The sequence below is a fragment of the Ostrinia nubilalis genome, chromosome 27 (genome assembly GCF_963855985.1).
Source record: "Ostrinia nubilalis chromosome 27, ilOstNubi1.1, whole genome shotgun sequence".
Taxonomy (NCBI): Eukaryota; Metazoa; Arthropoda; class Insecta; order Lepidoptera; family Crambidae; genus Ostrinia; species Ostrinia nubilalis.
The window spans coordinates 6,241,369-6,267,455 of NC_087114.1; the positions used below are offsets into that span (position 1 = coordinate 6,241,369).

Consider the following 26,087-nt stretch of genomic DNA (forward strand, 5'->3'; position numbering starts at 1 on the left):
TGACTACAGTTGAAATTCAGTTGTATCCCATCTAAGTCCTACTAATACTACGCTCAAGTTATTCTAAAATGAACGCTATACAAAAGCAGTAAGCTGGAAATTCCCTTGCAATAACACCACGAAGAAAAGGTCCACTCCCCATTGAGAAGGCGTGGTCGCTCACTGGCAGCTTACAAAGACAGCTCCAAACTCAGTCGAGAACCGACACTCGGACGTTCCAAATACAAAATTCAAATTTTCGAATTTTCAAACGCGCGTGCAGTGGTGTCAAATCCAAGTGTTTTTTTTTCAAAATGGACTCTGAAATCAGTAAAATGCAGACGAAGATTCCGCCTAAAAACTTTTCGATTGAATCGATTGTCGGGCTTTCCGAGAGGAGGTCTCCCGAAATCGATATCGAAAACACGATATCCCAGGATCACTCGGAGGATGAGGATGTTAAAGTTAGGGATGGGAAAATGGGGTATTACTTTCAGCAGAATCGGGTGCCGAATTTTCCGTTTTTCATGTCTTATGACAAGAGGGTTATGAGTGGTTACCAGGGGGAACCGGGAGGGCAAGAGGACCTGAAGAGGGCCAGTCCTGGCAGCGTGAGGAGTGAAGTGGATAGCGATGGAGTGGATGACAGACCTCATGGTGAGTGACATTTTATTATGCATCTCCTCAAAAATGACCCATTCATTGTCCCGAAGCAGTGGTAGGGTTTCAGTAATACTGAGACGTATAAAAGTGCTTTTAAAAGCCTATTTTCAAAAAATCAATGACTTTTATACTGTAAAACAGATAAAATCTAGCGAAAAAACGCAACTAAAATATTCGTAGTTATCTAGTAGATTCGTAGCCGTAGCGTAGCGTGCCGTAGTCGTTTTTTATTTTGAATTTTAATAATTTGTTTTACCTACTTTCAATTGAAATGAAAACACTCATAATATGTGATTTTCTTTTGTTTTAATGCGTAATTAAACGCTAAATGGTAGAGAGTTTGGCTCTACCGGCTGTGGAAACGGCAAGGCAGTTTTCCCGACGGCAAAATTTTCTTCAGATAAGCTCTACGTTGACGCGTTGTAGATTATTTTATCAGTATTAAACAAAAAACATTGACAATTAAATAGATTCTTACTTTAATGTATAAAAAAAAACAATATCATTCGCAAAAAAATATATAGATCAAAACAAATTCAGCCGTAAATAAAATCATAACAGATTTTATAACATGAAATGTGTACTGTTGTAAAATAAGAACATTGTAATTGACGTTGAATACTTACCTGTTTTTTTTTACTGATAAGACTTATTGATAACATACAACAACAAACAACTATGTTAGTTGTAATTTCTTAAAACCATTATCGATATTGATAATTTAAATTGTACCTTTAACTTAAACCTTACAATTCCCATTATTTTAATGGTTTAACGGTAAATAGATAATGGAAACCTTTTTTGCCGCCGTCGGTGCCTTTGAAGATTGCAGTTAAGTAACAAAAGAGCTTAACTGTTTAAAATATAAACAATAACAATAAAACAATGTAAAGGCGAGAGTGAATAGGCACTTACAAGGCTGATATGTACCATCCTAGACTGCATCTCACTTATCAGGTAGGTACGATTGCGATCATGCCTGCCTTGTTCTGCATAAAATAAACAATTGTTTTGATAATGTCGGTTAAACAATGGATTATGGTGTTTTATTATTCTGTCAAAAGCTTTGTTTAACTGACTTTATCGTACGTTATGAACTGTCAAATGATTACGATTGCTTTACACAATTCCACCTCAGATGTTGTAATCTTGTTAGGGTTTAGTATTAATAACACAGTTGTATAAATGTCACTATAGGAATATAGAAGAATTGAAATCTGATGCAACTAATGAATGGTTTTTGGACTAATAATAATAATAATAATAAATTTCATTTATTCAGATTACAAAGATCCAATTATGTTAGTAACAATGTTCTTACATCTAATGTTAGTAGTAATATTTGACATTATTAATTATTTATATATATTTGCTCCTGGTTTATTAGAGCGGTGATCCAATGTCTTATCAGGACACTGTCCCACCTCCCCGCCAAAACCATTAGAATACTGTTGGGACTGTCGAGCATTCGGTTTTTGATGGATGTGATTTTGTTTCTCATCACGGCTTGGAACCCGTTTACGTGAGCGTCGGCAAACATACCAGACGCACTACAGAATCTCGGCAGTCCCAGCAGCACCCGGAACATATTATTATAAAGAACACGCAGAGCGTTGAAGGTCTTTTGTGTATAGCTAACCCACAGGCCGCTCGTGTAGAAGGACTGACAGTACGACTTAAACAATGCTATTTTTACCTCACTTGTACAACCTGCGGGCCAGCATATTACCCCGTATCGACAACGCCCTGCGTTCTCTTCCCATATCACTGTCATCTTTCAAATCGCTAGTGACCACATGGCCTAAGTATTTAAACGTGGGCACTATGTTCAATTGCTCACCATTTAACCGGATTGGAGGTACAGGTCTTATGGAAACACCACGAGCCGCAAACACCACAATCTCGCTTTTCTTACAGTTGTACTTGAGCCCATGTGTTTTAGCGTAGCGTTCGCAGACACGCAGCATTTCTCTCAAAGAACCAACCGACGGGCTCAGCAGTGCCATGTCATCTGCGTAACTAATGTTATTGATCATTTGACCATCTATGGAACATCCCGCATGCATGCTACTGAGCCCGACGATTAATTCATTAATATACAGGTAAAAAAGCTTAGGAGAGGTTAACCCCCCCTGCCTCACTCCACATTCTAACCGATACATGTCAGATGTCTCTCCTGCCCATTTTACACAGTTTTCTTGCCGTTCATACCAATATCTAAAGATATCAACAAGCTCCCTAGGCAAACCAGTAGTTTCCAGCTTCTCCCATAGGATTTCATAAGAAACCATATCAAAAGCCTTCGATAAGTCTAGAAAACAACCGTAAACTGGCGTCTTCCTGTTTGTGTAGTACCTGACTGTCAAAGCTGGCTAAGACTTTGGATTATAAGAATTAAAACTGATGCAAAATTTCTAATGTAGAGTCATAAAGATTTGGAATATGGGATTGAAAAAATAAAAGCGTGTTCGTGAGGCAATATAACTAATGTTTATTTTAATATTTTTGAAATAAAGATTTAGGCGAATTAAAAGAACATGATGTGGTTATACTGAAATAATGTGAAACATAAAGCTTTCCTTGCAAAATGTGCATTTTTATCAAAGAGAGAGCGATAACAACTAATTTATTTGGTTAACTTTTATTGAATTTATTTTAATTTTGGTCGTCATCTTGAAACAATAACAAAATTCATGTAAAATTTTAAATTTTTGCGTTAATTTTAATTTAATTTAAACTGAGAGCAGCTGTACTGAGCTGCTTAGAGTTAAGCGAAAAGTACTCGTATATTATTACCTATTATATAAACTAATGTAGTTTGCAATAAAATTAATACCCTGAAAATAAGTTTTAACCATAAAAGTTAAATGAAACCAAGCGTCAAAGCTGCTACAAATACATTACCTACAGACATAATAATAATATCAAATTAGGACGCAATAACGTTCCAGAAAATAAAAATAGACAACTGCCCAACGGATGTAGCAGTTAACTATCCGCACTTTCCAGGTGGCTACCAGTACCATACACCTTTTTTTAAATATCTAAACATTCTCGTGTATCGATACCATAACACTTTTTTTAATTTCAAACAAACATTAAACCCCTATTATAACATTTACAACACTTAAAAACCAATTACACAATCCAACTGCCTCCCCCCGAAATTTGAATAAACATTATAAATATTTAAACACAGTAAACACTGAATTGACTGTTGGATTGTTTGCAAAACACTGGATTAAAAAAAGACAAGGGGAACAATAGTGGGCCCAGTTGCGAGCCCTGCGCGACCCCTTATATCAAAATGGCTATAAAAATATTACAAGGGGATTGTAATTGAAGCGAGATTATCTGGATGATGCATGATAATAACTGTTTTGGACTTCGAAGATGACAATGAAAAAGTGATTTAGCTGATATATTGATAGTGCAGGCGTGAAATTGGACATGCTAAGCAAAATGGTAGTCGGTTTCGGATGAAACAAAATTGTCAGTATCGGATGGAAGAATAATAGTATTTACGGTAAATTATCCGATCTTCTGATTATTTTAGTGATGTTACGGTAAATTTTCTGATCACCAGATAATTTTTATACAGGGTGGAAACGATAAGTGATCTCACTCGATTATTTCTAAACTATACAAGATATTATCGAAAAACTGGTTACTGGTCCTGAAAGTGCTTCACGAGCTCTTTTAAATGGTACGAATAATGGTTTACAGAATAAACTGGAAATTCAATGTTTCCAGCTTTGTGGCCAACAAGTGACTTTCAAGAACTTACAAGTGACCTGATAAAAGTATAATATTTGTTACCGATACGCTGAAACAAAAAGTCGAATGGACAACCTCCGTATGAGGCTAAAAATAATTGAAGAGGCTAAAAATATTAATGTATTTGTGACTTTCCTAGTACCTACCTAGTTCCTTGAAAAGCATATTAATTAGGCACAAAAAAACCCTAGAAAGTAGTGGTTTTCTACCAAAAAAGTGAAAGAATTACAATAATTGTCTCCGAAAAGAGAAACAATATAAAAGTTAAAAATACCACTTTAAATTCCCTCTATGGTAGACTCTACCATAGTCTACCATAAAAATATTAAGATTTTGACCAGCACTAATAAAATTGTCAAGAGAAACAAACGTTACTGAGAAATGTGTGCGAGCAAAATCATCCCTTTACGCTTTAATTTTGACAAATTATCGGTCGAAACGGTAGCGTTTTATTGCCAAAACAAAACAGCTGGTTACAATAGAGACTCCTTTGTTGACCTCCTTGAATCAGCGTGACATTTCTGTGCTTTGCCGCCAAAACTCTATGGAAAAGAAAAAAACAATGGTCACTTTTCTTTTGTTGGCAGTACTGAGTTTTGTCTTTGCTCAATTATGGAGTGGTGAGTAAACATTTTGGCCAGTCCAAGGAAGGTAGAATTTCTCTTTTATGGCCGCCATTGTTTTCAAATAATGTAATTGTTTTGGTTTACGTTTGGTTTTATTGCTCCCACATTTTTGGTCGGCGTAATGGTTCTACGAATAATGTTTGGAAGGCACTTTGGTGGCACAATCGGCTGAAGAAAATCTACTTTTGTCACAACATCACATTTAGCTTTTGTTTAATTAACGATAACGATGTTACTGTTCCTTTTAAAAAGCAGTGCTAGGATCTGAGGAAATTCATCTTGAAAATGGGTTCTGGATGTTCTGATTTTGGTTTCATTGTAATCAGAGGGCCTAGTGTGAGTTTACATCAAACGCGCTTACTAGTGAGAGCGTCAAAAAATGACATTAAATGATAAAACTAATTTTGCTATTTTCAACAACCATAACATGTAACGGAGCTTTGTGTTTCTTATATTACAATAGAGAGAAAAAAATCGGGTTCTTCGAGTGAAAATATTGTAGCCCATTTTGAGCAAATCGTTTCGGCGAATACCTTCGAAAAATTCTGATAGCATGTAAATAATTTCCCTTGATTTAACTTCACTACAAAACCGTCTTCTATCTCTATTAGTTGTAGTGTAGGTAATCAATTTCACAAGAATCCTGAAGAACCAAATTAAATCCCAAATCAGTAAGATGACGTCACACTACATAATCTCGTATACAGTGTAAACTGTAAAGTTAGCGCATATTAATAACTGGGGGCGAGCCATAACGCGGCATGATGTTCGCGCGCTAACAGTGAAATGAGCACATGATTAAAACCTAAGGCTGGAGGCACACTGGGCTTGTGAAATATATTTTGATCAGATAAGTACTTGACTTTTAAAATAGGTCAGTTTGATCACCGGGATTAGATCACCCAGGTGATCAAAATGGACTCCAGGCGACACTTTGGTGTTCTTTGATCACCCATTGATAATAAATCCACTTTGACCACCTAGGTGATCTTATCCATGGGTAATCAAAGGACACCAAACTGTCGTCTGGGGTCAACTTTGATCTCTTGGGTGATCAAATCCAGGTGATCAAAGTGGAATACTTAAACCTTAAATAGCAGCAAACGGGACTATTCCCACGTCACGTTCCCACCGCTGCTGCAACTCTGTAGCCAGGATCTACAGCTTGACCGCCAATAAAAATCTTCCAGTGAAGGTCAGTTTGTTCCGAGGAAAGTTAAACTGTCACTGGACCCGCAACGATTTTAATTGCAGCAGTTACCAATTCTAAACCTTACAGATTATAAAGCGAATGTTGGTAGCAAATCCTGCATTTGCCTCTGGTAAATTATCGAATTCGAATGACAGATCTAAAGAACCTCTTGAAATTATTATGTCAATAAAAAAAACGAAAGGCCTGCGATGTAGGTGCTAACCTATGCTATAAATAACTTATTCATAAAATCTGTTAATAGCACTACAGAATTTGTCAATTTCATTTTAGCAGCTAAACAAATTTTCGCCTCTAATTTTACGACGGTTACCATTATAACTGTTAATTTATACAACCACATAAAATATCATTTTTATGATGATCATAACGAATTTGATGCTAATAAACTTTAAGGTTTATGCAAAATATGTTTTACGATTGCATCAAACACTGTAAATAAAATGATAAGTTTTATTGCGTTCAATAAAAAATTAGATCGAGTTAACTGTGTCACCGGCTTTAGTAGCAATAAGCTCGACATGAAAGCTCGTGAGCGAAAGAGATAGCGGATAACGAGGCCCCGCCCTGATTGGTGGGGATGGCTGGCGTCCGTTTATTGGCCAGAACATTATAGATTTTTAGTGCGAGGCGGCGCCGCCGATGAAAACAAACTGTCACACTGACAGTTTACTGTTTCGAGTGGTTACGGCCAGTGCTTATTAACTTTTTAATAGCGGAGAGTGTAACCTGTTTTCACCAGAGTGCAAGGAGTTTTTACTCTTTTTTAAAAAAGGAACGTAGTTTTTGTTTGTTTTGGGAATTTGGATTTTGAAAATGGAATCGTACAGGAGCTATTCGATGGATCACCTCCTCAGTAAGCCGTTGTCTGTAGACTTGCAGCAGAATACTCCCCCGTCGTCTCCGAAGAGCAAAGGTATGGATGACTTTGTTATGTAGAGACGGAAAGATGTTTGTGTCCTTGTCTGTCAACCGTACACACACATATTGGCACGTTTGAATTTTCACACACGCTAACACATAAACAAGGACAGTGTGACGAATTTTCTCTGAAGTTCTATAATTAAGTTTGCATTTAACAAGTCGCACCTTTAAAGTTAAACCGTTACTAAACGAATTTTTCGCAAAAATGAGTTATCAACGCCATCTTACTAAAGGACACGTAAACTACAAGATAAAATAGACCACTTCTTCAAAATTGCCTTCTAACGCCATCTAGCGTTAAAGCATAACGTTACTAAGCCAAACTTTGAACGGCTCGCTAAATACAATAACGGGTCTATGCAAGTAAGAACGTGTTTGTTGCGGAGTGATGACGAAAGTTTAAATTCATAGTGTGATTATTTGGATAGTAACGGCCGTTCGTCACAAAAAAGGTAAGTTGTTTAGTTTTTTTAATGAGTAAAGTGTGACTATATGTTTAAACACAGTTTTCGTTTAAAAAAAATACACAATTCATTATAAAATTTCTTTGGTAAACGGTAACAGTTGGTATAGTCACATTTTCCCTTTATTTTTTTAGGTACTTATCTAATAATATTTATCACTAAAGGGTGCCTATTTCGTTAATTACAGTTTTTCAATAAGCAATGAGTAAATTTTATGATAGGTATGCCTAGTTACAATAGTGAAACATTTTTTTAGTCTATAATAAAATATAGATTAAAAGCATTTATTTGCTCCAGGTGATGTCGTATTTCCGGAACCCACGTTTGGCTCGCATTATGGAAGCTGTGGACGCTGAAAAAGATTCCTCATGTTTCGAAGAACCCAAGCAAACATCTATGGACGAACTTAATATAATTTTAACTATAATTTTACACAAGATGCAAATCCGATACGTCATTCCGATCCGCGGCTTGCGCCAGTTCTCGTTCGCGAAGGAGAGCGGCGTGAGGCTTTTGTCAACTGCCGCAACATCACGATGCATTCCGCACTCATTGGTAAGGAAATAATCCCTGAGACTGCACACTTCACGGTTGTGGAGGTTCTTGGCATTTAAAAAGCTTCGACCTCCCCACTTCCGTGGAATATACAGTCTCATTACAGATGAGCGCGGATGTAACATGCGATGTTGTGTGAGCTGCTGACGTACCTTCCTATCCAGGGCGTTAAGCTCAGTCAGTCAGAGTCCATCTTTGTATGCCGAAGGAGTATATTAGTAGAGGCATCACCCAACCGTTGAAAGCTCTTGCTTTGTTGCCGCCAGACAAAAGGCTATTAAGAACTTTTGTCAGTCGGCTACAAAAGCGTTCTTTCACCGATTTTTTTATGTCTTCTACCGATATACCTAACGATTCTGACATACCAAGATACTTATAGGTCTCAATTTCGGACGAGATTTGAGTGTCATTGTCTCAAAAAGTTGTAAATTCGGAGAATTCACAACTTTCCCGGTCTAAATGTAAGACCGCACACTTGTCTACACCAAACTCCATCCTGATGGCGTTGCTAAATACCTGTGTGGTTTTTAGCAACTGCACCAGGTCTTGTCGTTTTGTTGCGAACAACTTGAGATCATCCATGTAGAGCAGGTGACTAATGACCTCACCCCCTCTTCGTAGCTGATAACTAAGCCCTGAATCCTTTAACAGAGTGCGAAGAGGATTCAGTGCTAGGCAGAACCACAAGGGACTCAAACTGTCACCCTGGAAATGCCTCGCTCAATCCTTATGAAGTTCAATGGATCAGGAGACCTCTCACCACCACCTGGCTGCCGAAGGACTGTAGTCCACTGCCCCATGCATGAGCATGAGCGTAAAAAGGATCTCATTGAATCTACCTTATACAACTCTAAGATCCTCTCCCGCCATGATTGAGGCACCGAATCATAGGCCTTCTTATAGTCAATCCAGGCAGCAGAGAGAGCTTTCCTGCTCCGCCGAACTTGTTGGCTAATGGTTATGTCTATGAGGAGGAGCTCTTTAGTACCACGAGACTCAACCTTACATCCATTCTGAGCAGTGGCCACAAAATATTGTTCATTATTTTTATTATTAAGTGATTTAAGGTAGGTATGTGAACAACCTTTCGAGGGTAGGGAAATAATGCTGAGATTGTTACTTGAGTTTAATACATTTTTTATGTATTTTTTGTAATTGCTAAGTGTGTTTTTTTCTTATTCGTTATCAGTTATACTTCCTATGATTTAAAGGTACAAAATGTCTTAAGACTGATTAATAAATAACTAGGCTAAATGCTTGTATGGATATCTTTAATTTGTAATCAAATATTGTTGATTTCGAATGTTTGTTATTTTTTTAATATTGTAACATAATCACAAATACCTACTCTATGATATACAGTTTAAATGTATAATAATATCACCATTATCATTGAAATTTAAATAGTTTTCAATATAGTAACATTATTTGGACTGCAATTTGAATAGTAATTTATTTAAAAATGAAAAAATAGTAAATGGTAAAGTGTTACTATAATTATATAAATCAAAATAAATAATACTATATATAAAATATTTTATTTTTGTAAATCACATAACATAGCGTTAGCACATATCTATCATATAACTCATTAAGAAGCCTTAAAATACTATTTCCTTTGACTGTATTGAAAAAAAACATTGACTTTTTTCTTATTTTGGCTCTCCTGCAAAATTTCATAATTTCGTTTAGTAACGGTTTAAATTTAAAGGTGCGAAGTGTCATTTTTTATAGTTACTTTTGTGAAGCCAATGTAACCTTGTTGGTGTTCAAATAAATAAATAAGTTGAATATTTTTCAGACGTTCTTGACTAGTGTATTGTTTGTTTTTTTAGTTTTGGTCGGTCGCGTTTTTGGCGGGTTTCTGAACTTATAAATCACTTTTAAATATTAAGCATACATACTCCTAGAATAATTCAGCTGGGGCATGCGGCTTCACTATTATTTTCAGGTTAGGCTTCTTACATAATTTTCAGTTTTTAAACTGAAAATTGCAAGAATTGAAGAAAACTGCACGTCCCTGTATTTCTGAGTAAACAAGGTTGTTTTCAGTTATCAACAAATATTTTCCTAATAAAAGACAGCCTTGACTATTGGTGTCTTTTTCTATAGGTATCATTCCATAACCTTACATTTTTATTAACCTCCGATTGTGTCATAATTTTCTTGAATAATGCTTGGATAGAATCTAAAATATCCTACCCAGTATACGTACCATTAAAAACGAAATTGCCGACAAACATTTCTAAAAGCATGCAATAAACTCCATAAACGAAAATAAGCAAACTTAGATTTTTTCAGGTAATCCGTAACCGTTATATTTGCCTGCAATACATTTTGGTGCATATTCCTTCAGTTTTAGAGTTAAAAGTTTGTTTTTGTTGTTGCACATCAGTAATCATTATCTTCGTTAGATTGTAAAAGCAATTATGACATTTAACAGCCTCCTTTGAGGTCCGCCGTCTTTTGTCTGTGGTCAGTAAAAATATAAAATCGCTTAGTCCCGAGCGCTTTGTCGGTCGAATATTTTTATTGAGGGCCAATCGAGAAGGTACCGTTAGGTTCGCAGCCTTGGTCTCAATGTTTTTCTGTTTTTGCGACATTTAGGTGATCTAAAATAGGGATTGTTGGTGATAATGTTTAATACATGCATGGTATTTTTTTAAACTAATATAATTTTCACAATTACCAAACAAAACTAACAGGTTATATTAAACACAAAGAAAACATCAATATGCAATAAAATATACAATGGATAATGTTATCTTGAACTCTACCTACGTCAAACTATACAAAATCAAATACAACTCCCAAAAACAAGCAGGTAATCAAAATAACCATTCTAATTGCCGATCAAAGCCCTAAAGCACACCATTGTAATTAAATCGATCCATTTAGTTTCATTGTACGCCAATGACATCAATCAATTAGCAGTACCCGCTGCTATAAATTGCCCGCGCAAATTAACGTCAAACTGACCGCAGCTGTCGCCATTTTGATTGGCCGAGGTTAATGGCGCGAATTGTCTATGGTGTTTAGAAAAAGTAGAATGTCACCGCGTGGGTGTATTCTGTAATTGGGGGTGGATTACGTGGGGTCGGTTTAGTGTACTTTATTGTGTTAATCGCGCGTTTGACTTCCGTTTGGTTAAATAATTCCTAACGTTGTATTTAGATATAAATCACACCTATTGTTTCGGTGTTTATTGAGGTTGGTTTATTGAGGCATTTTGTGTCAGCATTCATCACTACTAAACACAATGCACGTTGAAATTGTCTCATTTACATGATTAATCAGTACTTAATTTAATTAAACTGGAACATTTTAGTTCTAAACGAATCTTCAAGCATTTTCCTCAATATTGCGACAACAAAAGGCGACAATCTGAGAGTCGGTATCGGTCTTTCGATTAGATTTTCGGGGAACGTTAATTCGAGTCCCATCGACCATTGGACTATTGAGATGAATCCACTTGTAATGTAACCTAACACAAGCTTATTATTTAGCTTATTTGGAAGGGTTAATAGTACTTATTAACATAAAAATACCTCATCATCATTTCTACTCATAAGCCATAGTCATATTTCTGTCCCGTCAAATTCCTAATTGCCCAAAAGCCTAGCAAACACTTGTCGGTATCTTGCCCGACGCTGCGCACAATAGAGTACCAGGTGCCAACACGCTGCACGTCTACTGAGTTTAAACTGACACTTGTAACCTAATTCAAGCAAGAAGCATATTATTAAGTATGTATTTAGCTTACTTGGAAGGGTTAAATTAGTATTTTTTAACTTTAAAAACACTATCAAAATCCAAATTGCCCAAAAGCCTAGCAAACCCTTGTCGGCAAACGTTTTCGCAAACATGGGGTCAACTTTCCCCGACGCGTGCGCGTAATAGAGCCAGCGGGGTTACTCCGAAAAACGTCATCTGAAGTTTCGTCCCTCTCGCACAAAGCGTGATGCCAACGTGAGCGACGGTGACAAATAGACTCGAAACTACGTAAACAGCGTTTCGGAGTAGCCCCCCAGAACAGAACAGGGGCTAACGCTGCATGTCTTGTCAATTGGGCTTAAACTGATTTTGTTTTTATTGCCGCGTCCCCACTGTGATATTTATCACCATTACGCTGCTTGTAGATACGGATTTTATTGAAGGGATCCTGGGGGACGACGGGTAATTGTACTGGATAATTAGTTAGCAAATGTTTCGCTCCGAATTGTTTATTGTTTATTCCCCAGTGTAATAGTTTGAGTTGGTTATGGGATTGTTAAGTTTTAAATTGTTTCTTTTAAGCAGAATTAACTGGACAATATGGAAATCATTGGGGGAGGCCTATGTTCAGCAGTTGACGTCCTGTGGCTGAAGTGAGAAGTAGAACTTAAAACGGATCAGACACTATTGACGTCAATATACCGTCGTTCCTTCCTTCGGTATGAATCATTCCTTCATTTCAACCACCACACTGTCAGTAGTAGCTTCGCTTAAGGGTTTCTCGTTCTCGTCATGAAATTGTGAAATTGTAAGCGTTATAACACAGAGTGCAAGAACAAGCACCGCTACTTGTGCCGAATATTGTAGAGACACCAAATCTAAAAGGGTGAAAACAATCAGCTTCAATTACTATTTTATATCTCCTACGAGTCCCATAATTTATCATTAGACAACCCTTTCAAAATACATCATCGAATAATAACATCAAAACTCCATTTGACTATTACAAAAACAAAATCGAATCGTTCCATTTTCAAATCGCCGCCGCGCCGTCAGTGCTGTCACAGAGCCGGAAGCGTGGCACAGACTATAAACGCATTAAGGGCCACAGAGGTAATTACGCGCGCGTGGGGGCAATTCTGCAATCCCGATAATGCCGATGCGTATGTATGGCGATCGGTTACAAGCAATTCGGACCCCTAATTGAGCGACGCCACTATTAATTAAGGCTGTAATTGGTTGTGGGAGTTGGCGTTGGGTATTTAGGTATTTTTGTTGTTGTAGTATTTTGTTTGGTGTTTTGGTAGTAGTTAGATGTTTTAGTGCACAGTGTATTGTTGTTTTCTTTTGTTTTATTTTTATTATTTGAAATTTGAGATATTTTTCGAGTCCCAACCAACAGCCTACAGAATTGTATTATTGGCCAATATTTTACGTAGATTCTATTTTTAATGAGAATGCTAAATGTGCAGTGTAATGTGCTTTCGTACTGATTAACAGTCCGATTAAGGATCTGCGAGGACTCTACTCAATATCTCTTTAATGTATCCAGCCAGAATCAGTGAAATAAGTACTAAATATAGCACCAAATAGTCTTCATTCGATACAGATTGTGTAATAAACATGGTACTTTTCCTCAAGTTACGTGGTTTCTTAGAAATTTTTCACCCATCAGTGAGTCAATATACCGTTTCGGAGTTGTACTTGTACCGCTAATAATCACGGCGGTGATCAGGAGTTGTGAAACGAACTAATGGTGATAAAAGAGCCGTATATGAGCTGCACTTATAACGCGAATGATTTGGGCCCATTCGGCATAGGGCTGCCGAAAAGTTAGGAAAAGATATTACAGGTAGTCATTCAAATCTAGACATTGGAACATTTGCATACGTGAGATACAGGGTAGCACAACGAAAAATAATAGAAAAACCGAGTTTTGAAATCGAAATCTGCGTCAAAACTACCTAAACACATGTCATGCTGTTCCTGAATTAAAGAAGTTTTTTGAGTACTACTCTACATCTAGCTAGATGTGCGACATGTTTTTTAAAGCATGTTAATGGAAAGTGGTCGAAAGCATGATGGTAAAAAAAGCGTATTAAAAATGCTTGTAATTAATTAGGTAGAGTCAACAGCACATCACTTTTTTGCTTATTTGCAACTCTTTGTTGCAGAATAGGAACTATTACAGTTACAGTGGCACAGACATCGTGTTTTCTCATTTTTTTTTTACTTAATCCTTATATTCTATAATTTTGAACTTATTTCTTTGTGTTTTTTTGTTACCTTTACAAAAGAGTATCTACGAGTATTTAGTATCCTTCAATTATTTTATTTGGCATTTTTCTTTCTTTTCAAAAGATTGCCATTTGCCATCCCTAAAGCGATACGTGTTAAAAAGCGCGCGAAGTTTCGTAACGCCGATGTACCACATAGAAACCTCTCACTTAGAGTCGGTACAAAATGGTTTTATAGTTCACGTGCGTGAACAGTACAGAACTTGTTACAATAATCACGATAAAAAAGAAGATTCTCGTCTATTTATAGCTTTTAGTGAGAGATACAGTTATTTTTGTCTCTTGAAATTGAGGATGGATGGAATTTCCAATGAAATGCAGTAAAATATGATCCACAGGATCTTCTAACAATCCCAATAATGAATTTCGTATGTTACGATACCACATTATGGTTCATCATCTTCATCATCATAAATTTCAGCCACAGGACGTCCACTGCTGGACATAGGCCTCCCCCAATGACTTCCACATCGCACGGTTCTTTTCAAAATTAATCTGTGCAGTGAAATGCTTTGCTTGTGCTTTCTTTTAATTATGTTTTTTTTTTAATTTAATACTAGAAATGTGTTCCCTTTGTAAAAATGTGGAAACTTTACTGATTTGAGTGTTTATTAAGCGTCTCATTTTTTGAGTTAGGTAGATACCTACTATCGTAAATTATTTAAAGTTTCCCGAAAAAAATAATGTGTGGTGTACAATAAAAGTGTGTTCTGTCTATCTACTCGTATCTACCCTTTAATGCTGTCGGATTTTTCATAAGAAATTATATGGCTTTAACTGAAATCCTACATTTTCAGATCTAGGTTTTAAGTTATTCAGCTCTACAATATCTTTCAGTTTCAATTCGATATTAAATTAAGTATTCCCATGTTCTTCGTTCACTTTAAATTATATGTCAGAATTTAGATTTCAAGTAATTAGCTCTACAATGTCTTTTCAGTCTTAAATAAGTATTCCCTTACGATCTTTGTTCATTTAACGTCCGAATGAAGAGTAATAAAGCCTTCAAGCGTCTGTGTGCGCTGCACATTATCGCTCGTGAATCGTGCGCTTGCGCCACAGAGAACGTTCGTTACAAAATGTAGGCTTTGAGTGGAATGACATTTCAGAAGTCATGGAAATAAATATTTATAGTACAGTCAACAGCACATCAGACTATTTTAAATAAATAAATTGTAAAAGGGGAACTTTTTTAAAACACATTAATGAGTGTGTGAGACCGGAGCCTGAACTAGGTAAATAAATACCTGTGTTACAGGTCACCGGGCCCCCACCATCACGGATTTGAGCAAGTTTAACTAGCAAAGGCGAGAACATTTTAAAATACTAATAGATTATACAATTTTTACAAAAGAAACGATAAATCTAACCAAAATTTAATATGCCACAATGTTAAGCTTAGTGAAATGTAGCCTGTGCTTTATAGCCTACTAACTGACCCGACGAACATCGTACGCCTATGTTCATCAGAAACAATATAGGATTCTAACTGTGAAAGAATTTTTCAAATCAATTTAGTAGTTACGGAGCCTATTCAATACAATCAAATCTTTCCACTTTAATATTAGTGTAAGATAGAGAATTGTATAATTTTCGGCTGGTCGTGGTCTCTGTAAATTAAGGTTTAAATTGATTTGAATCAGTTCAGTTTCATACAAAGAATCATCAGTTTATGTCTGGTCATAAAAATATGTGAAGATTTCTGAAATTACGTTTTGTCAATAACTTTCACAAAAACCATGTCAACTTAATGCCGCCAAAACCAGCATCTGCGTGCATTAAAACAGCAATCTAAACAAAACCAAAGCGGAAGCTTTCCAACGATATTCCTTTGCGTTTCCTTATTTTTTTTAAAGAGCACACGCCAGCGCCGCGCAGCTGGACGCCATAGACAAGAAAAAGTATCAATGTTTCGTAACAAAAAGGAAGCTACCGGCGAGACTGCAAATGCTTGAGTGTTCTGTCGCCACCCAGCATGAGAACATGTCAGATTGTCAAGTGGCCGCGACGCGACGCCATGTTGGTAGACATGCAGCCAAATGTGCAATAAATTTTCGATAATAACCACTTAATTAGCTACTTGGGGGACTTTTTATGAATCAATTAGCGGGCTTTGTTAATTGTTCGTCTTCTGTTTGCCAAATGGGTTGCGAAACTGTTGATGACATTAAAATATTGGTTGAAGTGTTTTGCAATCTATTTTGTCAGCTTTAAGTTTTCAAAATTCATTCGTTAGTGATGCGTACTTAAGTGTTTTTAAAAAGCCTTTTAGTATCAGACAAAGATGTTGAAAATCTTTTGTATAAAGTATGTAAAAAAACATAGAGACGAATTGAGAATCTCCTCCTTTTTTGAAGTCGGTCAATAACTAATATTAGAAAGTACGAAGGGCAAATCACATGTATGGTAGAAGCTCCATTAGAGACTCTCAACCGCATCTTGATTTGTCGCATCTAAAAGCGGAACCGTTCAATCTACATCTTAATCGGGCATAGACAATAGACGACTCGGAAGCTCTCTTCGAATGTCAACAGAGCGCGCCCTTTTTAAATTTGGAACCACTTCAGTAGATAATCAGTTATGTAAAGATGGCGGTTTTTGGGCGGTATTTTTTCGGCGCGCGGCTTCTTTGGCGGCGATTCTTAAAGATACAGTTCGAGTTGAAAAAAGGCACACACACCGCATGGGAAAATATTTAATTAGACAATAGTTCATTTGTGTTTGTCTTGTGTTAATGTACTGCTTTTGAAACGCTGCTGCCTCAATTAGCACCTCGGAGCTACTGGTTCTCGGGTCGGATTCACTTTTTTCACTTTTATGATGAGTCAATCTCGGATTCATGAGTTAATTAGTTTTGGTATCGATACCGGTGTTGGTTCGAGCCCTTTTGAGGTATTTGAGCGTTTTAAAGAAATTCTATGTTGTGTGTAGCTATTAAAGAAAATCAATCCCGACCGAATGGCTTCAACATTTTTATCTTATTCTTTCTAAATTGACTTACTTGACTTAAGGTCCTATGTCCCCTCGATGGGGCAGAGGGCGTCCACAACAGTCCTCCATCGCGTTCAGTCTTGAGCTTCGCGTTTGATCTCGCTCCAAGTCTTGCCGATTTTCTTCGCCTCGTCTGCCACAGTGCGCCGCCAAGTTTGCTTAGGGCGACCCCGTTTGCGTTTTCCTTGGGGGTTCCAATCCAGAGCCTGCTTGGGGACATCCCCACATCCGATCACATAATCGGGATCCCTTCGGAGAGTGTGGCCAATCCAGTTGCGGCGCTTGATCTGCCGGTCGATCGAAATTTCGTGGCAGCGTTCCTAAATGACTAATCGAAATATTATTGAAAGCCTTATACGGCTATGCGCATTTTAAAGCTGCTAATAAATACATCTTATATGAAATAACGCTTTAAAATTAATAATTTGACACCAAATTCATGTTATTGATCAAGCTAATAAAATTTATAATATGCGGAATTAATTTACTATTTACATAATTTTTATATTTTTTACTAGCTAAATTGAATCTTATTTCTTTGTCAATAAGTGGCAGTGATTGGAGTGTCCTCAAGTAGCTGGGTGTCTAGACGGGCAGTAATTAAGATAATATGACTACTTACAACCCTTTAAGATGCGGTGGCTTTTAGGCCGAGATAAGTGATAATCAACTCTTAGAATGAGAACTAATTTTAGAAGACAACACAAATTAAGTCGAGTGCTTACAGAATAGGGACCCTAATCTGTATAAAGTGTTTTTTATTTTGTTTTTTATTATTGATGCTCTGTGGGTCTAGACAAAGTGCAAATTATAATCGCAAACCAGTCGAAAAGTGGTCGAAAAGCCCCTTTTTTGTATGGAGTTTTGACGGATTCGATTTTCGATTCGATCAAAAAGTGCATTTTGTCTAAGGGGGCTGGCCAGTGTCATCAAACCATAGATAATTAATTTTTTTTTTTTAATAACTAGCGGCATTTTGGCCAGTGTCATCAAACCATACACTTTTTTGGTCAAGGTGTTAAAATATACAGCCAAGAATCATTATGATAATTTTATTTAGGTATTTATTAGATAGATTTATCGAAAACATAATCAGAATATTAATTAGTAATAAACTATTCTGGATATTTTAAGTGTTTGACTAAGTTTATTTATGATCTAATTTTATCATTTTCTTTGTCCACAGAATCACTGAGTCCACAGCAGGAACAGATGAACAGCTGTTCATCACAACCAGATCCAAACATAAGGTATATTTAAATTATTTACATAATTAAGTAACGGTCATTCGTTCTTTAGTGATGTGCGTTTGGCTTGCATGAACAGAATTTTCTTTGTTGAGGATTGTGCGGTCTTGTAAACGCACAACTAACGTCCAGCTCAAAACTTCTTAAGACTAAAGAACCATAATAAGCACCTAAAAGGCTTTATTTTAATAACATTATCGTCTTCTTCTTGTCGTGTCGACAACAAACCTACATAGTGTCAGCCCAAAACTCCGCTACAAGAGTGGCGTTGTCAGTAGCCTTCATTAAAACTTCTTGCGCGCAGTTGTTTGGGCACACAGGGCACGACAGCATGTGTTTCATCGACTGGGGAAACCGCACTTGCACTCCAAGTTTGATCCAATCTTTCACAGGAGATACCGCACAGCCTTCACGAGGGAGCAGCTGGCGAGGCTTGAGAAGGAGTTCATGAAGGAGAACTACGTGTCGCGCCCGCGCCGCTGCGAGTTGGCCGCGCAGCTGCAGCTGCCAGAGTCTACCATTAAGGTAGGCTTGTTTGTACAATATTGTTGCAATATAGCATCTATTACGACGCCCTAAGGCGATAAAACTGTCACAGCTGTTCAGCCATGCTGGTCGGTTCTGTACTTTTCTTACATTTTTCGAAATTCATCACTTAGGCTCGGTTTTCAGTAGAGAGGGAGAAAATGTTCGCTCGTTTCAGCCAAATGACGTCCACTGCTGGACAAAGGCTTCTCCCAAGGTTTTCCATAATGAACGGTCCTGCGCTGCCCGCATCTAGATGTCGTAATTTCCACAAATAACCTTTCCTCTCCGTTTTAGTGGATCCAAAGCCTGGCCTGGCCAAAGGGCCTGATTCGACCCGCAACCTGTGATCAACAAAATAATGTAGTTCACACCTTGTTCCAATGATGTAGGATCTTGCCCTCTTTTCTCTGTCTTCTCCCCCGGGTTGTCGGGTAGAAATCGCTTCCTAACGATAATACTGCCTAAATTGTGCCGTTAATTCCGAAATCCCTTCGCCCGGTGCGATTTTTATGCAATTACTACAGTGAAGCGATTTCGAAAATTACAACTGTCACAAACGTTGTTCAGCCTACGCCCACGGTTGTTTTAGCTAGAAATAGTATTTTCTAATGGCAACACAGTTTCAAAACGCCAAACCGCCAAAGGATACGGTTTTCCACACTTAGCGGGTGCAAATTGTCGTTTCTTCATTGATGAGACGCCCACGCGCCAGGAGCGGCCTCTGCGCCAATTATATGGGAGAGGCTAAACGGTTGCGTGTGACATCTGGCAAGTCAACCCACGGTGGGTTATGTCATTGCTTGTCATTTTTTGACTATGATGCGTCTTAAGTGGTTGCTTTGTTATTTGTTAAAAGGCGGTTCTATTCGGTTTGTTAAGCAAGAGACCTAGTCAGGAGACCGCGACCGTTACTTGACTTAGGTTACTGACTCCTCTGTTTCGGTCGCGAACTGATGCTTAAAGCATTGCCTATCTGTGGGTCTAGACAAGTGACACTTTTTACATTCAAACTCGAATCCGTTGAAAATCCATACAAAAAAAAGGCTTTTCGAACATCTTTCGACATAAAAACTGTCACATTTGGCATTTTGTCTACGGGGGATGAAGTCAAGTAACGGTCGCGGTCTCCCGTCTTGGACTCGTGTCTCGGTCTTCTGTTTCTGCGAACCGCCATCTTTACAGTCAACCGCACATAAGACTGTAAAATAATTTACAACTGAATGATACCGCAGTTTATAAAGCTTGATATGCTATCGTCTGTATAAACAACGGGACCTCAAGTACTATCTTCATGTCGTTCGTGACAGATACTATTTTGCAAGGAAAATGTGTGGGCTGATGTGACGATGTTGTTTTAGTTAGTGTTCACTTACTCAAATTAGTATTTGTTAGTAGTCTATTCTAATCAAATTGTCTTTAGGATTAGGGAGCGCTTTCTTTATTCAAACTTACATATCGTCAAAAAAGTACCTAGTTACTTAGCAACAATATTTAGCTTATTTTAGGAAAAACGCGTGCATCATTGAAAAACCATAACCAAATTGTTTGTCAAATCAAGGCTATGTTATTAGTTAATATCAAACAAAGACGCGCTAAACGAACGCGTATGATGCCTCAATTAGACGCCCAATAATTTCCATCACGAACACTTTATGGACGAACGCTAATTCGCAGAGATCACGGAGCAAATGTGTGAAGTACTGTTTCAGAATCGGGGCCTTATGAGCAGTAACTTTCGATGCCTTGGATGGAGGCTTGATGATGATTTAAAAAAAATAACTGTCATAATTTCTCTCAGGACTTTTCTTTTTCTTTGGGCAGTACAGCCTTCATGTCTTTGCGCTTATGATTAAAAGTTAAACTGTCAGCTGTTGTTTTTATGTAATGCATTTGCATGTGTATAAAATAAAACTTTATGGCGTGCACAAGGCGTGCGTGTATGTGTTTAAAAAATAAAACTATCTTAATTATTTTAGCGCGAAATAGGGTGTGTTTGATAGTCTTATTTTAAATGAAAAAGAAACCTGGTAAATATCTTGCAGCATTCTTGACGACTTGATTTAATAATGTCTGATGATATCATAAACACTTGATTTTATAAACAACAAATATGTTACACCAATAAATAACTCCGTCAGGTATCTGTTTCAATCTTAGCTAATTAAATTAAAAAACCCAATAAAACCTCTACGCCAATTTAAATTCCCGCGCTGTCCGGTCATAATGTCAATTATCACTGCCATTAAAAAAAAGAAAACGGCCGATTCGTTTTTTTTTAAAAAAGAACACATGTTTTTATTGGCCCATCGGTATTTTACATTGACGTTAATTTGTCGAGGCGTTAATGGTCCGAATTATTCAGTAGCAGAGCGCTAATGAACATTATAACTGAGAGCGGGCAGCGGTTATATTGGGCCGAATGGAAAGACTTCATCGGTTGTCTATTGATGAGTAGGGCTGTTCACTTATCAATAGGTAAACCACGTAGTGAATATAGAATTGGAATTGAGGAGAGTCTGTTCATTCGAGATCAAACAAACTCTAAATAAAAAAAATCTCTACACAACTCTTTTTGAACAGAATCTTTGTAAAATATAGAAATAATAACGGGGAAATACTTGGCCATGCCATGATGTTATCTGAGGTTCTGAGATGGATTCGAAAAAAAAAAACAAAAGTCGACCAAAGTGAAAATAGTCACTTTCCGAGCTTTTTCTCAATAACGAGCTTTTTCCGTGCAAAATGCAGTTACTTAAAAAAATTCCGACTCTTCTAGTATTTGCGTAAAAGTCACTCTTTAGTGACAAACATCCATCCATCATAACAAAATTTCAACCTCATACTAGTAGGATTTAAAAAGTGTTTCAAGTATTAGTACTATTCCGACGGATTAGCAAGCTGAAGTGGCAACAGGTAGGGTACATAGTACCTATGCAGTACTAATGGCCCATGGGGCAGCAAGGTTCTGGAGTGGAGGCCACCCACAAGGTGGACCAACCTCATGGAGGTAGCAGGAAAGCGCCTACCAACCGGCCGATGTGGAAAAGGGAGAGGCCGATGTTCAGAAGTGGAAGTCCTGTGGCTGAAATGATGATGAGTGATACTAGTCGGGCGCTGGATGCAGGCCGCTACGAACAACGGCGAATGTGGAAATCATCGGGGGAGGCCTATGTTCAGCAGTGGACGTCCTGCGCTGAAATGATGACGATGGCAGCCCTACGCCTGCGCTTGCGTCGATTACGCCAATTAAAAACTATTATATCACGCGGCGGCTACCATTTGATGCGCCATAAACGGAATCGACACGTTTCCCGCGTGTTTGTTTATTGTGATGAATATTTACTGCCCCGCCAATGGACACGCGATGACTTACTATAAGCTTGGGTTTAGAATTTAGAATATCATTATGTATACGTGGTGAAAGGCTTTTCTAATGTACTTATAAACATTGTACCTACCTTTAAATCAAACAATAATTTTCTTTTAAAAAAATACTTAAAGAGTAGAGAAAAGATTAATATTTGGGAAGCCTATATTCAGCCGTGGACGTTCCTATGGCTGAAATGATGATGATGGTAAAAATAACTTGTTTTTTTCCCCTAGGGAGCGTTTACATGTCTCATACATAATCTTTTTGTCCTACCAGCGCTTAGAGAAGACAAAAATTACAAGAAGCTTTTGTAGAGTCGTTTTAAGTAATACATTTTGCAATACATTTGATATTAAACTAAATCTTAACAAATTACTTTTGCTACTTCCTAGAGTTGCCTTACAATAAAAAAAAACCGTTATGTTTTAAACTCAATTTACAAAATAATCGAAAGTTTTGCTAGTGTCCAATAAAAACATAAAGTTCTTTAACATTAATTAATATGGTATTGATAATGTATCTGTCGTTTAATTAAAGTTTATTTTCTGTTAATGGACTCACAAATACTGTTACGCGTAGATTTTTGTAGATTAATGTAATAAAATCGAATGGAAACAGGTTGTGATAAAATTAGTAGATTTTTCATAATCATTCGTTTATAATAAACTCAAGTTATAAAATTGGCTGATATTTTAATGCAATAAAAAAAAACATTTGAATACGGCGTTCGAAATGCAAATTCGGAACATGTTAAAAGCTTTTAAACATTTAAAAAAGAAACAATGCGTTCTCTATGGTAAGGAAAGGTTTTCCTCTGCTTTCGCGCGCAAAATTCCCGCCAATTAACACGTCATCATTCTCGGACAAAGGCTCTCTGTCTTTATCCTTTGCCGCTGGAGTGAAAGAGTTGAACGTTTAAAAGGGAAACTAAAAACTCTTTGTTTACTCTTCAAACCTTTGGTGGTGGCAGAATTGATGCCACCATATTTTAAACTTTAGCGAGATAAAAATAAGGTTCAAAGCAATGAACATATTTTTCTCTAACCATTAAAGCCGCCATTATGGACTTAAGGTTGACACAGACAGACTGTGTGTTATTTTTAATGGTTATTTTAGAAAATATGCAATTAATTAGCACCGTGGTGCGAATGGTGGCAAAGCTGATATTTTGAAATGATGTTACTTGATCACATGTTGCTAGATTCGATAATTGGCCAAACACGGAGCCTTAATTAAGGTGGCAAGTTATTGTTCGTGAGAATTGTAAAACAAACTATTATTTTTATGATCTAATCAAATAATATTGCTGCAAAGAAAAGTATCAATTTCAAGTGATTTCGAATTTTCCGGACACTAGTTATGACGGCTTACCCTGGGTTGCACCACCTTTACTTTAACAAACGTCAAAATTCTGTCAAACTCCACACAAAAACACCGGTTATGGTTATAGTTACGGTTAAAGTAACTAAATTGGTGCAACTCAGCATTGGTGCAAGTCGAAGTGCATCACGACCACGAGTCACAGTTTAAAGCCCGTATTCACAAACATTACTATGAGGTCTCACAGTGCGCGTGGACGCACAGGGTGACACACGAACCAATCACAGAGCTCTATTCAACGCTGTGCGTTCGATTTGCTGCTTCACTTAAGCAAGCATCGTTTGACTCCTACCAAGAATAGAACAACAGATCAAAGTGATAGAGAAAAGAATAGAAGTAACAACAATTAACCCTATTTCTCTTTGCCCACAGGTATGGTTCCAAAACAGGCGTATGAAAGACAAACGGCAACGCATCGCGGTGGCCTGGCCCTACGCAGCAGTCTACAGCGATCCGGCCTTTGCGGCCTCAATACTCCAGGCCGCAGCCTCATCCGTAGGCCTTCCCTACGGATACCCCTCCCCCGCCCTCCCCATCCCCTTCCAAAACCCCCAACTCCTCCCCTCAGGGTATCCCTACCCTTACCCCTATCCCCGGTACCCCTACATCCCCCCAACCCCCCCTTCCCCCGTCAACGCGGAGGCCCTAAGGCCTCCATACCCCAATTTCAACATTAACGTAGATAAATGAAAGTAAGATGTTATTAGGTAAGGTATTTATTTACTGTAAATATTAGGTTTATGAAAGACACTAGTTTTAAGTGTAGAGGCTTTATGTATTATAGTAGGGAATTTAGTGCAAGAACCCCTCCACTTTGGTATAGAAGGCTCATTTTTGCAACAGTGGTTCTTTGGGTACTCCTGAGTGGATTTCCGTCGGTAGACATCGGGAGCCCCCCCTGTGGTAGCAGGGGGAGGGGGGGCAAGTTTCCTTCCGCCGCGCTTCACTTTAAGGCACATATCTTCAAAACTATGGGTATTAGGGCAAGTGTGGTATCATTTTCAGATAATTAAAGGATGGCGAATTCATTTCTAAAACAAACTTTTTGCCCTTTCATACAAAAAAATAGAAATATTGAGCAAAATTCACAAAAACCGAAAAGGATTTTTTTAAATAAACGTCGTTTACTTTTAAACCACTGGAGATAATCTAATAAAAAAAATATGACCTGATAGCTACATTTATCAGAATCATAAAAATATAACATTGTATGGTACTTTTTTCCCAAAAAGTCGGTGAAAAAAATTTTTTCTTCAGGACAGAGCGGGCGAATTTTATTGCGCATCGGAAAAAATTATTTATTTTATCCAAGAATTCATACTATTTGGTTCATAAGCAAGCAATGATTATTATTTTAGAATTTATTTAGAGTTGCTGGCACATCAATCTACCATGATTTGTATTTTTTCGTCAATTGATTTTGATCTCTATGTGTGAGACATAAGGTTGACATTTTAATATTGAAAACAAGAAGAAAGCACTAAATAAAGAACTTTAATTTGTCTAAACGCCTTAATGATTGATTATTATAATTTTAATTAAAACTTATTTCTACATACTATTGTACCAGTGATTTAACGGAAAGGTAAGTGTGAGGAAATTGAGGATTCACAATCATAGTACTTGAGATATTTTTAGTACAAAGGCTACGGCTGTGACCGTTTTACTTAGTTGTTTTTTTCAGACAGCCGTGAGGGCGGTCCGCCCCGGGTGCCAAGCATCAGGGGGTTACCAGGGGGTGACACATGTCGCACAGATTAGTACTCACTGGCGCATCTGCATAGCAAGTCTGCGGTCTATTCATTGTCTTTCAATCTTGGAATCGGTAGGTAACCCCAAAATCGTGGGGGTTACTAGGGGGTGTCTTAGGACTTACGCCGCCACTGCAAAGATGGCCTTGGGAACGGGAACGGGCGTCTACTGTAAACACTTCGAACATAGTGAACGCTTAAGGAGGTTTGTTACAGTGTTTCAAGCTGAATTCTACGCTATAATTATGTGTGCACTAAAGAACAGGGGTGTAAAAAACGCAATATTTACTTCCTGATCCACGGCCAGACAGCACTCAAACAAAAAGCCATCGCCTCAGTGAAGGTTGAGTCTAGAATTATTCTAGATGCAATCTTAAAGATTAACAAACTCGGAAGGCATGAAAAAGTGTCCCTGATGTGGGATACCTGGACATACACGGATCAAATGCAATGGGAGAGCCGACAGTCTAGCGAAACTAGGGTCAGAGGCGATACCTATTGGGTCAGAACTGATACTTACCTTTATCTAACAGCATACCTCATGGCCATAATATGGCCATATCCAAGAAGCACAGTGCTGAATGGGAAAGCTCCAACGATATAAGATAAGC

The 26,087-nt window shown here is 37.6% G+C and overlaps 1 protein-coding gene across 1 annotated transcript; it reads left to right on the top strand.

Annotated features, from left to right (window-relative positions):
• The first annotated feature begins 208 nt into the window (after positions 1-208).
• LOC135084802 (segmentation protein even-skipped-like) lies at positions 209-24,415 on the top strand. The gene is made up of 4 exons (XM_063979540.1): positions 209-636; positions 18,387-18,450; positions 18,840-18,972; positions 24,098-24,415. Exons 1-4 carry the CDS (start codon positions 294-296, stop codon positions 24,413-24,415), a joined length of 858 nt encoding a protein of 285 aa, XP_063835610.1. The 5' UTR covers positions 209-293.
• The last annotated feature ends 1,672 nt before the right edge of the window (positions 24,416-26,087 follow it).

Excerpts from the sequence above, each read along its gene's own strand:
- LOC135084802 (XM_063979540.1), top strand. The coding sequence starts at position 294 with ATGGACTCTGAAATCAGTAAAATGCAGACGAAGATTCCGCCTAAAAAC. Across the intron at positions 18,451-18,839 it reads CAACCAGATCCAAACATAAG|GAGATACCGCACAGCCTTCA; the intron begins GTATATTTAAAT and ends AATCTTTCACAG. Across the intron at positions 18,973-24,097 it reads TGCCAGAGTCTACCATTAAG|GTATGGTTCCAAAACAGGCG; the intron begins GTAGGCTTGTTT and ends CTTTGCCCACAG.